The sequence below is a fragment of the Macaca thibetana genome, chromosome 7 (genome assembly GCF_024542745.1).
Source record: "Macaca thibetana thibetana isolate TM-01 chromosome 7, ASM2454274v1, whole genome shotgun sequence".
NCBI classification, from domain to species: domain Eukaryota; kingdom Metazoa; phylum Chordata; class Mammalia; order Primates; family Cercopithecidae; genus Macaca; species Macaca thibetana.
Window position 1 is genome coordinate 89105477 of NC_065584.1, and position 12246 is coordinate 89117722.

Here is a 12246-nt window from a genome sequence, read left to right on the forward strand (position 1 = left end):
CCTAAAATGTTACAGTTTATTCCATCTTTGTGATTACAGACATTACAGGATAGGGTAGCTAAACAAGGCAAATAAAGCAAACATTCCCTTAATTTAACCAGATGCAACATTTTGGCATTTTTATACTGTGCGTGTTGACTTAATTCATTGACATGGATTGAAAGCCGGCAACAACAAATCTTTGCAATTTAGGATCTTCTTCCATAACTAAGTTTTGTGGGGTTGTTGTTTTTTCACCCTGGCTGGAGTGCAGTGGTGCAATCTCAGCTTACTGCAACCTCCACTTCCTAGGTTCAAGCGATTCTCCTCCCTCAGCCTCCCTAGTAGCTGGGATTACAGGCGCCCGCCACCACACCTGGCTAATTTTTATATTTTTAGTAGAGGCAGGGTTTTGCCACGTTAGCCAGACTGGTCTTGAACTCCTGACCTCAGGTGATCCACGCACCTCGGCCTCCCAAAGTACTGGGATTACAGGCATGAGCCACTGTGCCTGGCCAAATTTTTTTGTAGAGATAGGATCTTGCTGTGTTGCCCAGGCTGGTCTTGAACTCCTGGCCTCAAGGGATCCTCCCGTCTGAGCCTCCTGAAGTGCAATAGGATTATAGGCAAAAGCCACCATTCCTGGCCCACTGCAACATTCTTGAAGCTCTCAAGTCTTCATCTGACACCTTGTTAAGTGGGGAACTCTGTTAAACCATCCTGTTAAGTTACTATATAAAAATAAAACTGCTCCCAAGCATTGATTGAAAGTGTTTTGCTAGAGCTTCCTGAGAGAAAAGTGAAGCCTAACCGTTTTTTTCCATGAACTATGACCCCAGTACAGTGTACCTAATGTCCTTCACAGCCTAACAAAAGAGGTCAGGCAACCCTGCTCATCCTGTCTAGTTTATCAGTATTTAGATGTAAGGTGGATTTAAAGCTAATCTGGGACCGAGAATTGCAGCTGTAATTCCAAGAAGTCATTCAATTTAGCACATAAATGTTTCCTGCAAGATGCCAGAGCAAGTGAGAAACCACTCTGTAGCAAAGCAAAGAGTGATGGTGGTTCATCATCTTTTACAACTGAAAGGCAAACATGAAGAAGGAAATTATATTCTCTCCCCTAAAATTCCTCATTAAATTGATAAGCTATCTTTACAGCCTTTATGGATGACATCCAGAGTCCTCGGTTTGTTCATTTGAGGAGTCCATTTTCAAGGTGGCCAAAAGGGGGAAAAAGGGCTTTCAGGTTTCTCTTTGCTATGGCTCATGAATGCCAGGTCTCCTTTATTGCTTTCTGAACACACTGCTGGGAAACCTTGATGAGGTCAGTGCTCAAATCCCTGCAGCCGTCCCCCTGGAGGAACTTCTTGGCAAACCTGCGTTGAAGAAACACTGATTGCATTCACGCTTCATGTCGGGGTTTGCCTTCCCCACACTGCTCCTGGCGACGGTGGTGAGGCAGCACTCGGATGTTGTCACCTGTTCATTATTTTTTCAGTTCTATTCCCAATTCCTAACCCTTCTTTTGAGACACAACTAGGTATGTGCACTTCAAATGCTCCAGAAAAACCCAAGGTCAAATTTCAAATAGGATGGTTATGGTCACCATAAAGGTGGTGACGTTTGAGTGGTGGAAGAGGGTGCAGGACGACACTGCAGGCAGAGGAACACAGCCAGGACACTATTAGGAGTAACTCTGATCGTGGCTTGTGATGATACAGTATAATTCAACGCAGGTTAGAGCCGTTACTATGATCGTTCTTTCCTAAGAAGTTTTGATTTTGGAGAAAAGAACCTTGAGGATCGGTGGGGGCTTTCTTGGCCTGAAAGGTATCACTGGCAGCAGAAGCAGGAGGCTGCCCACGTTTCGTGTTTTCACTTGGGGTGGACGTTGGCTGCAACCCTCAAACGCTGGGAGTCGTCAACCTACTGAGCCCTGTTGTCCAATGTGCCCTGGGCAAGGATGTGGGTGCAAATCCTGCCTCCGGGCGACCACCGGCCTCCTTGGCTTCAGTGTCCAATTAGAAAAAAAAAAGAAAGTAGAAAGTCGGTAAGAAATCCGTGAAAGAGGTCTGTCCTCCACCCCGACTCAAGCCAGGAGACATCACAGAAGGTACCAGCACGCGACGTCCGGGCCCCAGCAAGTGTAGCCGGGATTTTTCCCCCGCCACGCCCCTCGGCCACGCCCCCTGCGTTTGGCCCAGCGTCGGGGCGGGGCCGGCCTGCGATTGGCCGGGACCACGACCGCGTCCGGGCGCGCCACGTGTGCGTGGGAGCGCACCGGAAGCGTCCGGCTGGAGGCGCGGCAGCCGGCCTGGGCGGCGGTGGCCGTCATGGAGCGGGAAGAGGATTCCTTGTCCGCGCGGCCGGCCCTGGAGACCGAGGGACTGCGCTTCCTGCACGTCACGGGTGAGTCGTTGCGGGGCAGCAGGGGCACGCCGCCACCATGATCGGTGGGTCGTCCTTCGCTGCTCGGGGCGCCGGAGCCTGGGAGGCCTGGGAACGGACGGGCGTTGGCGCTTACGCGGACTCTGGGCAGCAGGCCCGGACCTTGCGCGGAGTCTTCTCGGGAGCCGCACTTCCTTAGGCGGCTCGGCTGGCCATTGTTTGCGCAAGTCTTTTTTTGCGAACCAAGCCCTTATTGTTGTAGTTACTGGGGTCACTCGGCCCTTGGCGTTTGCCTCTGGGACCTGCCCCACACAGCCCCCTACACACTCCTAACCCCGCGCTGTCACCCCTTTATATGTGGTTCCCTAGGTCTGAAAGGCCTTTGCCTTCCTGATTCAGATTAGTTGCTCTTCATTCTTCAAAACCCAGTTGCTGTGCCCTGCACACTCTAACTGCCCCCGATTCCCCAGATGGTTGAGAAGTCTCACTTCTCAGTGATCCCTGAAGTGTCGCACTTCTTGTTCATATTTTAACGATCTACTTAGGAGGCTTTGTCCTCAGCCTAGACCATGAAGGCTTTGAGGTCAGGAGTTAGACTGACTTTGCGTTCGTTGAGTCTTATGGAAAGGTCAACTAGTAGTGTCATTTTTAGTTTTTTTGAAAACTTTTTTTTTTCTTTTCAGTGGGCTCTTTGCTGGCCAGCTATGGCTGGTACATCGTCTTCAGCTGCATCTTTCTCTACGTGGTCTTTCAGAAGCTTTCCGCCCGGCTGAGAGCCTTGAGGCAGAGGCAGCTGGAGCGAGCTGCGGCTTCTGTGGGTTAGTGCCTGATAACCGAAATGAAAGCGGTGGTTTTACACCTACTTCTTTATATTAAGATTTAGTCTCTTGTTAAAAGTAAGACGGACCACATAGCAAGACCCTGTCTCTATTTAAAAAAAAAAAAAAAAATAGCCAAGAGTGGCGGCACACACCTGTAGTCCCAGTGCTTAGGAGGCTGAGGCGGGAGAATAACTTGAGTCTAGGAAGTCAAAGCTGCAGTGGGCTATGATCGGGCCACACAACACTCCAGCCTGGGCAATTGACTGAGACCTTGTTTTGTTTTTTTTTTTTTTTTTTCTTTAAATAAAAGGAAGTGGCCGGGCGCGGTGGCTCAAGCCTGTAATCCCAGCACTTTGGGAGGCCGAGGCGGGTGGATCACGAGGTCAGGAGATCGAGACTATCCTGGCTAACATGGTGAAACCCCGTCTCTACTAAAAATACAAAAAACTAGCCGGGCGTGGTGGCAGGCGCCTGTAGTCTCAGCTACTTGGGAGGCTGAGGCGGGAGAATGGCGTGAACCCGGAAGGCGGAGCTTGCAGTGAGCCGAGATCAGGCCACTGCACTCCAGCCTGGGAGACACAGCGAGACTCCGTCTCAAAAAAAAAAAAAAAAAAAAAAAAAAAAAAAAGAAGTATATGGTTCTTGGTTGGGCGCGGTGGCTCACGCCTGTAATCCCAGCACTTTGGGAGGCCAAGGCAGGCAGATGACTTGAGGTCAGGGTTCAAGACCAGCCTGGCCAACATGGTGAAACCCCGTCTCTACTAAAAATACAAATATTAGTGGGGCATGGTGGCAGGCGCCTGTAATCCCAGCTATAAGGGAGGCTGAGGCAGGAGAAATCGCTGGAACCCGGGAGGTGGAGGTTGCAGTGAGCTGAGATTGTGCCACTGCACTCCAGCCTGGGCTACAGAGTGAGACTTTGTCTTTTCTTTTTTTTTTTTTTTTTTTCTGTGAGATGGAGTCTAGCTCTGTCGCAAAGAGCGAGACTATGAGTAGACATTATGAGTAGAAATTAGTTCATTTCTACTCATAATGCTATTTGGAAGGATTTTTCTTTTCTGTAGAAACAAATACTTAAGAATCTTACTTCTGGGCTAATTAAGGGATGGATAATGATTTAGAAAACTTTGTATTTCCTTGGTAGTCTTCCAGGATTCCAGTCAACCTAGAGACTGTGGGTGTCACTGAGGTATCCAAGATGTGCTCTGGCTACCATCCCAGGCTTTATGAATCGGAATTGCTCAGGAGAACTCAGAAATTGGCATTTCTAACAGGTTGCTGGTGATGTAGATATTTGAGGCTAAAATCCATGGCTCGGCAACAGACCGCTGCCCCCTGAAGCAGTAAAATATATGCAGAGGGGTTAGGAGTACTCATGTAAAAACATGTTTCATTGTCTGATGTCCATACCTCTTTATACTTTTAATAATATGGACACTCAAAAGTTTCTATTTTATATTGTACAGAGTGCTTTGTCTCCATTTTTTTCTGACATTTTAGAACCTGATGTTGTTGTTAAACGACAAGAAGCTTTAGCAGCTGCTCGATTGAAAATGCAAGAAGAACTAAATGCGCAAGTTGAAAAGCATAAGGAAAAACTGAAACAGGTATGAACTGGCTTCAGTTTGAATGTGTACATAGAAGTTGTCTGAGGCTTAGTGGATAATGATGCCTGTGTGTGTGTTGTCTGTAAGCTTCCAGGACCAGGTCCTATCCCATTAGATTCAGTAAGCATTTTAGTTCCTGTGATGTAAGTGTTGGTGATATCAAGAAGTATACACTATTGTTAGGGAACACTAGATGTGTGAATATATTACAATGAAAGGTCCAGAGCACAAAAGGAGGGACAGACTGGAGCAGGATGCATGTGAGTGTGTGCGTGCATGTGCCTGTGTCTCCCACATTACCAAAAATGTACTGATAGGAATGAGTTTCAGAAGAATGGAGTCAGTAATTTTTTTCGTGAAACATTTTGCTTTCTTTAATAGTGTACAAAAACCAAAGCTTCTCTATGTGAGTTAAACTCATACCACCAGATCACAACAGTTTTATTAACTAAAGAAAACGAGGGTGAAGTTTGTTCTGAAAAACGTTTAAATTAAGAATTATCAGAGTTAGTGTTGTCTTTGACAGAGATGGCAGCTTCTGAACTCTTTCTGTACAATGTGATTGTTTCTCAGCTTGAAGAAGAAAAAAGGAGACAGAAGATTGAAATGTGGGACAGCATGCAAGAAGGAAAAAGTTACAAAGGAAATGCAAAGAAGCCTCAGGTGACTGGAGACCTCGGCCAGCTGGCATGCAGTAGATAAAGATTGCCAAGTAGAATGTTTTAATTGCTTCTTACATCTGTGTGTGTTCAAACAGGAGGAAGACAGTCCTGGGCCTTCCACTTCATCTGTCGTTGTGAAACGGAAATCGGACAGAAAGCCATTGCGGGGAGGTGGTAAGCACCACTGATGTCAAATGTTAACAAATTTCCAGCACTTACAGGATATAGTTAACCTTGTAGAAACAAGATTATTTGCTTCTTTGTCCGTAAGTTAAGACTAATTCCTTAGGATTGTGAAGATTCAATAAAGGAAACAGATGCAAACCACCTCCTAGGTCCTCACTAAATACTTGGAAGGATTGTGCTTACAGTATTCTCACTTGATCCTTCTGCAGCCCCGTAGTGGGAGAGCTAAGTAGGGTGAGGAATTGTCTGCCAATCTTCAGATGAGTGTCAAGGAGCTGGAACACAGTGGTTTTGGTCTTTCTAGACGGGACCACCTTGTTTCTTGCAAATAACAAGGAGTAGCAGATGCTCATCCAAAGCTTTTTCCTGTGTGCAACACTGCCTTGGGGACTCTGTCTTCATCCCATCCCTGAGAATTTCAAATTTGGGAATTTGGGACTCCCAAATGAAAATAAGCAATCCTTTGTGATTCTGGCTAAGAGTTGCAAGTTACTGCTGTGTAAGGAGAGAACAAAGACACTAGAACACTGTAGGAACCAAGGCGGAAGACTTTGTATCCTCCATAGGAGGAAAGGGGCACAGCAGAGGCCTGGAGGCCTGATGGCGTCTTTGAGGACTGAGGAAAGACTGGGACATGGGCTCCAAGGCAGCAGGGCTACAAAATTGGCTGACCTTAAACGCTGAGCTGTAATCCCCTTTGTGTCAGAAGACTAAACCTGGCTTGCTGTAGAGAAGGTGATGCATCTGGAAAGAAAATGCTATTTTTAAATGGTCCTGCTGGAAACTTATTTTTAGACACAGAGAGGTGATATTTAGGAGAGGAATGGAAATTATAGAAGATAGAATGCGTGGCCTGCTTGCATGCATGGCCTCTTTCAGCGTCCCCAGCATTTCTGAGCTGTGGCTTTGACTAGCTTGGCTTTACAAATAAGGAAACTGAGGCACCGGATTTAATTGCCCAAATATTCCACTGCAAGTAAGGAGTAACGCCAACATTTTAAGTTCTGGCTGGCCCTAGAACCTGAACACTCAACCAGGTTACCAGTTGTCCATTGACTTTGGGAAACTCGCAAGGGAGGGGGGTGGTGGGGGTTAGGGAAGGATACAGATGACCCTGTTCTGACTGGTAGAAGTGATAAGTTTGATTCTGTTTTGATTTTTTTTAATCCGTTTTCTGTAGCTTGAGCGGCCCTTATTTGAATGTGTGAGTTTCAATAAGCACTGTTATAGGTGGATTCACATACTTAAATCAGGCCATCTTGAGAGAGTTTTTGGTGGCTCTTTTGCATGTGTTTTGGAGTTGAGACAAAGCAGCTGAATGACTTTTCCCCACCAGAAAATCAATTCAAATGGCAATCACAATATAAAGGTTTGTTTTTTTTTCATATAGCAGCTAAAAGGTTTTTTTAAATGTCCCTTAGAATCCATATCTTTGCAATGCTTTGCATGTCACTCTCATAATTTTATTTTGGATATAGAATGTCCCCAGATTTTCAGATTTTATCAATACTGTTGTGCTTCTTTTCTGTCATCCTAGGTTATAACCCTTTGTCTGGTGAAGGAGGTGGAAGCTGCTCCTGGAGACCTGGACGCAGAGGCCCATCATCTGGCGGATGAAGCTAAAAATCTTGTTAGTGTCGCTTTTGACATTAGCAAGATGAATCCTTAACCCTCGATTCAATTGCCTTACGCACGCTTTTCACAGTGACTAGCCAAGGGGAGGTGGGGTTGATTTCTGTTCCTAACTACACCTGCATATGTCAGGGCTCCAGTCAGCAAAAGGTATAGATGTTGCCTCTAGGCATTAGGTCATTAGTCACATTCCACTTGGAGACAGTGATTGCATTCATTGATTTCATGGTTAATTGCTAGTTGGTAGGTAAAGGCCTCTAGATGATGAGCAGTCTTGATAAAAGAGGCCTAGTAATGTTCTTTTGAAATTAGAAATCCTTGCTGCTAGGACAGTCTCTGTGACAGGTTGCGTTGAATGATGTCTTCCTTATCAATGGTGAGCCCACCAGTGAGGATTACTGATGTGGACAGTTGATGGGGTTTGTTTCTGTATATTTATTTTTATGTACAGAACTTTGTAAAAACAAAACTATTTAAAAAACGAGAATAACATTTTTAGCATCTTTATTCAAGGAGATTTATGGACTTGAATTTGTCTATCAAACATTAAATAGCTTTTTATTACTCACAACCTCCAACTATTACTTATTTCTCTATTTATTATTGCTTACCCAAAATAAGTCTGGCAAGTGGCAGACAGCTGCGGTGATTCTGAAAGTTGACAGACTCCTTGGGGTTCATCCACAAAATCGGGTGCTTGGAGTCTAGTTGCTGAATTACTGGGATAAAGAAACATCATGCCTCGAGGTTCCTCATAGGCTGACCGCGTTTCTACACGTGCCCTCAGTTCTTCCCTTATGCCATGACTCATCTTTTATGCTCTTGTCCAGAGGCACTATCAGCAGTTTTGGATAAACAGCCAAATAGTAAATATTTCAGACTTTACAGGCGACATACTATCTCTGTCACGTAGTCTTAGGGTTTTATATTTTTAAAGGATTGTTTTTTAAAAAGATTCTCTGTTCCTGGGCTGGATTTGGGCTGCATGCTGTAGTGTGTGGACCCCATCTAGATCATCAGAAGGAAAAACATTTCACCTTCAGAATAGGAGTAATTCGCTACAAAAGCACTCTAGAATGGTCTCATACATAAATTAGTCAACATTTGTTATCTCCTGCAGGTAGAATATTCCGTGGTTGCTTCTTGACAGAGGGAAATACAGTCTGGCCGTGCGAGACTTAAAATCTCTTGAGGAGCGCTCTGGAGAATGGCTGAAGGAGAGAAAACAGGAGCCTTGAGCAGTGTAATTACAAACAAATAGGTTGGCATAGTCAAGACTAAGTCTGTGAGTCTAGAGAGACTTGAGTTTTATTTTGCCTGTGGAGGAAATTGGGGGTTTCAGGTCACAGAGAGGGTCAGTGGAAACAAGGGTGGACCTTGTGAGAGGTGTGGGGAAGTCCTGGGACCCTCACTCCCCTTCCAGTGTGTAACTGGATTGGCTCCCACCAGCACAGAAGATTTATGATGTGGGAAATGGTATACCTGGATTAAAATATTTCATCCAGATTTGTTTACATCTAGAGAGAACCCCTTGTAGGATATAAGGGAACTTTTTAACATTCTTCCTTGAGCATACTTTCTGTAACTGAAAATGTATGTGAAGTGGCTGTCAACTACACATTTCATAAGTAGAGGGGCTCTGGGTCAGGGTTTCCTATGCAGCAGAGCAGCCCCCTTGCTGCCGTCCATCAAGAGCCCTCAACACAAGAGTTATAAATAGAAATAAACTATGAAAATTAGGGAAAAAAAAAAGTAGAAGGGTATGTTTTAGTATACTATTAGATGTGACTGACTACCTTGAAACCTGATTTTTTTTCATGGGAAGAAACAGTGCTTGAATTCTGCATGCCCCCCCTGCATCTAGCACCTTTTGGTGGGAGTGGAGGGAGGGTGTCATGGAGAATGATTAGGAGATAATGGAGGCGAGAGGGAAACTTGCATTGTGTAATAGCATTTGAAGAGCACTTACCACTTGGCAGGAGTGTCGATTTCTATTTGATACCCCTAGAATCCTATGAAATGGGTATGTTACTAACCTTGGTTTTCAGAAACTGAAGCTTAGATGGGTTTAGTCACTGGTCCACAACCCTACTCACTGTAGTCTACTTCATCCTTGTGTTCATATTAGCCAAAGGCCTTAGGGCATCAAGGTGCGGGGAGCTTCTTGTAGCTAATGAAACAGTTATGTGGCCGCGCATGGTGGCTCACGCCTGTAATCCCACCAACCGAGATGGGTGGATCACCTGAGATTCGGAGTTCGAGACCAGCCTAACCAATGTGGTGAAACCCTGTCTCTACTAAAAATATAAAAAATTAGCTGGGCGTGGTGGCATATGCCTGTAATCCCAGCTCCGTGGGAGGCTGAGGCAAGAGAATTGCTTGAATGTGGGAGGTGGAGGTTGCAGTGAGCCAAGATCATACCATTGCACTCCAGCCTGGGCAACAAGAGCAAAACTACATCTCAAAAAAAAGTTATGTGGAGTAATAATAAGTGAAAATCACGTTACAGATCTAGGGCATTAAGCATTTCAGAAAGGTGGACTGAGCTTGCTGGGGAAAGCAGGTCTTGGCCCTTTCTGAAAAAATGAGAAATTGGGGGCAGAGGTGCAAATGCCAAAAGCTGAGGCCGCTGGAGAAGAAGGGACTGGGCCAGAGCCATAAAAACCATGCTTCAAACCTAGGCCATACGCTCACCTTGTCCACCAGCAGAGGCTGCTGTGGAGCTCGCGGTGTGTCCTGGCAGTTTGCAGGAGTTTGGGATGGACACTGGGAGCTGTCAAGTGTTAGATAATGTGTGAAGCACCCCATCCTAATCATGGAGCAACATGAGTAAATCCTGGGGCAGAACACACACGAGTCTTCAATTGGAATGCTTAGGAGATGGAGTTGTGCCTTGGCCAAATGTTTGAGGAGAAAAGACTTGAACGGCCACATTTGGATCCCATCCCCGCCTGGATCCCATCCTTCTCAGGGACTCTACTCTGCGCCCCCTTCCTCTCCTCTTCTTCATGCCATCTCCACTGGCTGCTCCTCATCAGATAGGTAACATGCCAAGTCTCTCTTCTTGGAAAGAGCACTTAAAAGGTGGTTTATAAACAACAGGCATTTGTTTTTGGAGGCTGGAAGTCCAGGATCAGGGTGCAGGCATGGCCGGGTTCTGGTGTGACCACCTTCCAGGCTGCAGAGGGCCAACTTTTCGTCGCGTCTGTCAAATGCGCAGCCCTGGGTGCCTCTGAGTAGGCGTTCCTCACCCTGCCCCTTAGGGATGTAGAAGGTGCTCCTACTGGGTTCATCCCATTACAAACGCCAGTGGAATTTTGGTCTCACTATATTTGACTTGACATAACAACACTTGTCCTACATGCCCCTCTGCAGCCCTCCCTTCTTCCTTCTAGAACACTCTACACACTGGGTTTTAGCCCCCATGACAGCTTGCACCTCTCTCCTTTGCCAATTGTGCCATGGTCTCTGGTCTTGAAAAAGTGTTCTGTGTTCCCTAATTTCTCTTCCTGCGTTTGCTGTTAAATGCATTCTGCTGAAGCTGCTCTTCAGGTCACCTGTGGCAGGGAGTGACGGGTTGCCTTGGTCCTCACCTGAAGTTAGCATCCTTTGTGGTCCTGAGCACTCCTCAAGAAACACTTCCCTCGGCTTCCAAAACGCCGAGTTGGCCTGGTTTTCTCCTGTTTCTGGCCACTCCTCGTTCTCTTTTGCTGCTTTTTCTCACCTTCCCGAAACCCCTGGGGTGCCCAGAGCTGTCTTTAGACCTGTTCTCTTGGCCACATTTGTCCTCAGTCTCATACAGTGGCTGAGGGGATCTCCTTCCCTCCCCCTTTCTCCCCTGACTCTAAGGGGAAGAAGTCAGTTTGGGGTGACTGCTGTGTGTGCTCAGAGCATCCAGTCTTCCTCTGGCACAACTGTCACATTTTGTTGTAATTGTGTCTTTTCCTCCAAGACAAAAGGAGTTGTCTCTGGTGTGTGGATGCATCCCTGGCAGCTAGAACAAGGCCTGACATAAGCTCCTACCTCATGGAGTTAGAAAAGGCAAGAAGGAAACCATCACTCATGCCACGTGGCGGAAGTGGCATTGTGGATACCACACATGTACAAACGCATCTTCTAGTGATTCTGTAGACAGGTAATTGTGACTTATGATAAAATATCAGTGTCTCATACACCAATTCAAATGCTCTGTTTCGAAGAACTCACAGAAAACTATGGGCTCTGGGAAACTAAAGGCTCAGAATGGGCCTGGGGGTGCCGAGGATGCTGTGGACAGTGTAAACACAGGCCCCGCCCTGAGGGCCTTGAGGTCTGTGGGGGAGAGGAGCATTGCATGGTCACAGAAGTAGATGATGAGAGCTGATGAAGGCCCACAGATGGGAAATACACATTCCAGTAAGAAATGATCTGACTTATGGAGACCTAACTTAGGTTTATTCTGTAGCTAGATTCCACTTCTGTGGAAGTAGAGGTTGGAAATTGTAGGAAATAATTTAAAGATGAAACAACCTTTTCCTCTGTCTTAGCTGCTGTAACAGTACCACAGATTGCGTGGTTTATAAACAACAGGCATTTGTTTTTGGAGGCTGGAAGTCTAGGATCAGGGTGCAGGCATGGCCGGGTTCTGGTGAGGCCTTCCAGGCTGCAGACAGCCAACTTTTCGTTGTGTCTTCACGTGGTGGAGAGAGCTCTGGGGCCTCCATTATAGGAGCACTAATTCCATCATGACCTAGTTAACCTCTGAAGGTACCCCCACCAATACCATCACCTTGGGGGTGAGGATTTCAACATGATAATTTGTGGGGGGACACATACATTCAATATGTAACAACTACAAACCAGGAGTCTCTAGTGTTCAGTATTAGTACCAGCTCCTAACACTCCTGAGGAGCTATGTCTGTCTTGGGGTCTACGTGGTCCTTTGCAGGTTCTGAGGAAACTTCACTGGCCCCTTGCTGCCTTCAGCCT

General features: G+C 46.2%; 1 protein-coding gene across 1 annotated transcript; it reads left to right on the top strand.

Moving 5' to 3' along the window:
* Positions 1-2214: 2214 nt before the first annotated feature.
* On the top strand, positions 2215-7856 carry SELENOS (selenoprotein S). Its single transcript, XM_050796234.1, has 6 exons — positions 2215-2391; positions 3054-3188; positions 4692-4798; positions 5372-5461; positions 5556-5634; positions 7184-7856. Exons 1-6 carry the CDS (start codon positions 2316-2318, stop codon positions 7261-7263), a joined length of 567 nt encoding a protein of 188 aa, XP_050652191.1. The 5' UTR covers positions 2215-2315; the 3' UTR covers positions 7264-7856.
* The last annotated feature ends 4390 nt before the right edge of the window (positions 7857-12246 follow it).

Excerpts from the sequence above, each read along its gene's own strand:
- SELENOS (XM_050796234.1), top strand. The coding sequence starts at position 2,316 with ATGGAGCGGGAAGAGGATTCCTTGTCCGCGCGGCCGGCCCTGGAGACC. Across the intron at positions 2,392-3,053 it reads GCGCTTCCTGCACGTCACGG|TGGGCTCTTTGCTGGCCAGC; the intron begins GTGAGTCGTTGC and ends TTTTCTTTTCAG. Across the intron at positions 4,799-5,371 it reads ATAAGGAAAAACTGAAACAG|CTTGAAGAAGAAAAAAGGAG; the intron begins GTATGAACTGGC and ends ATTGTTTCTCAG.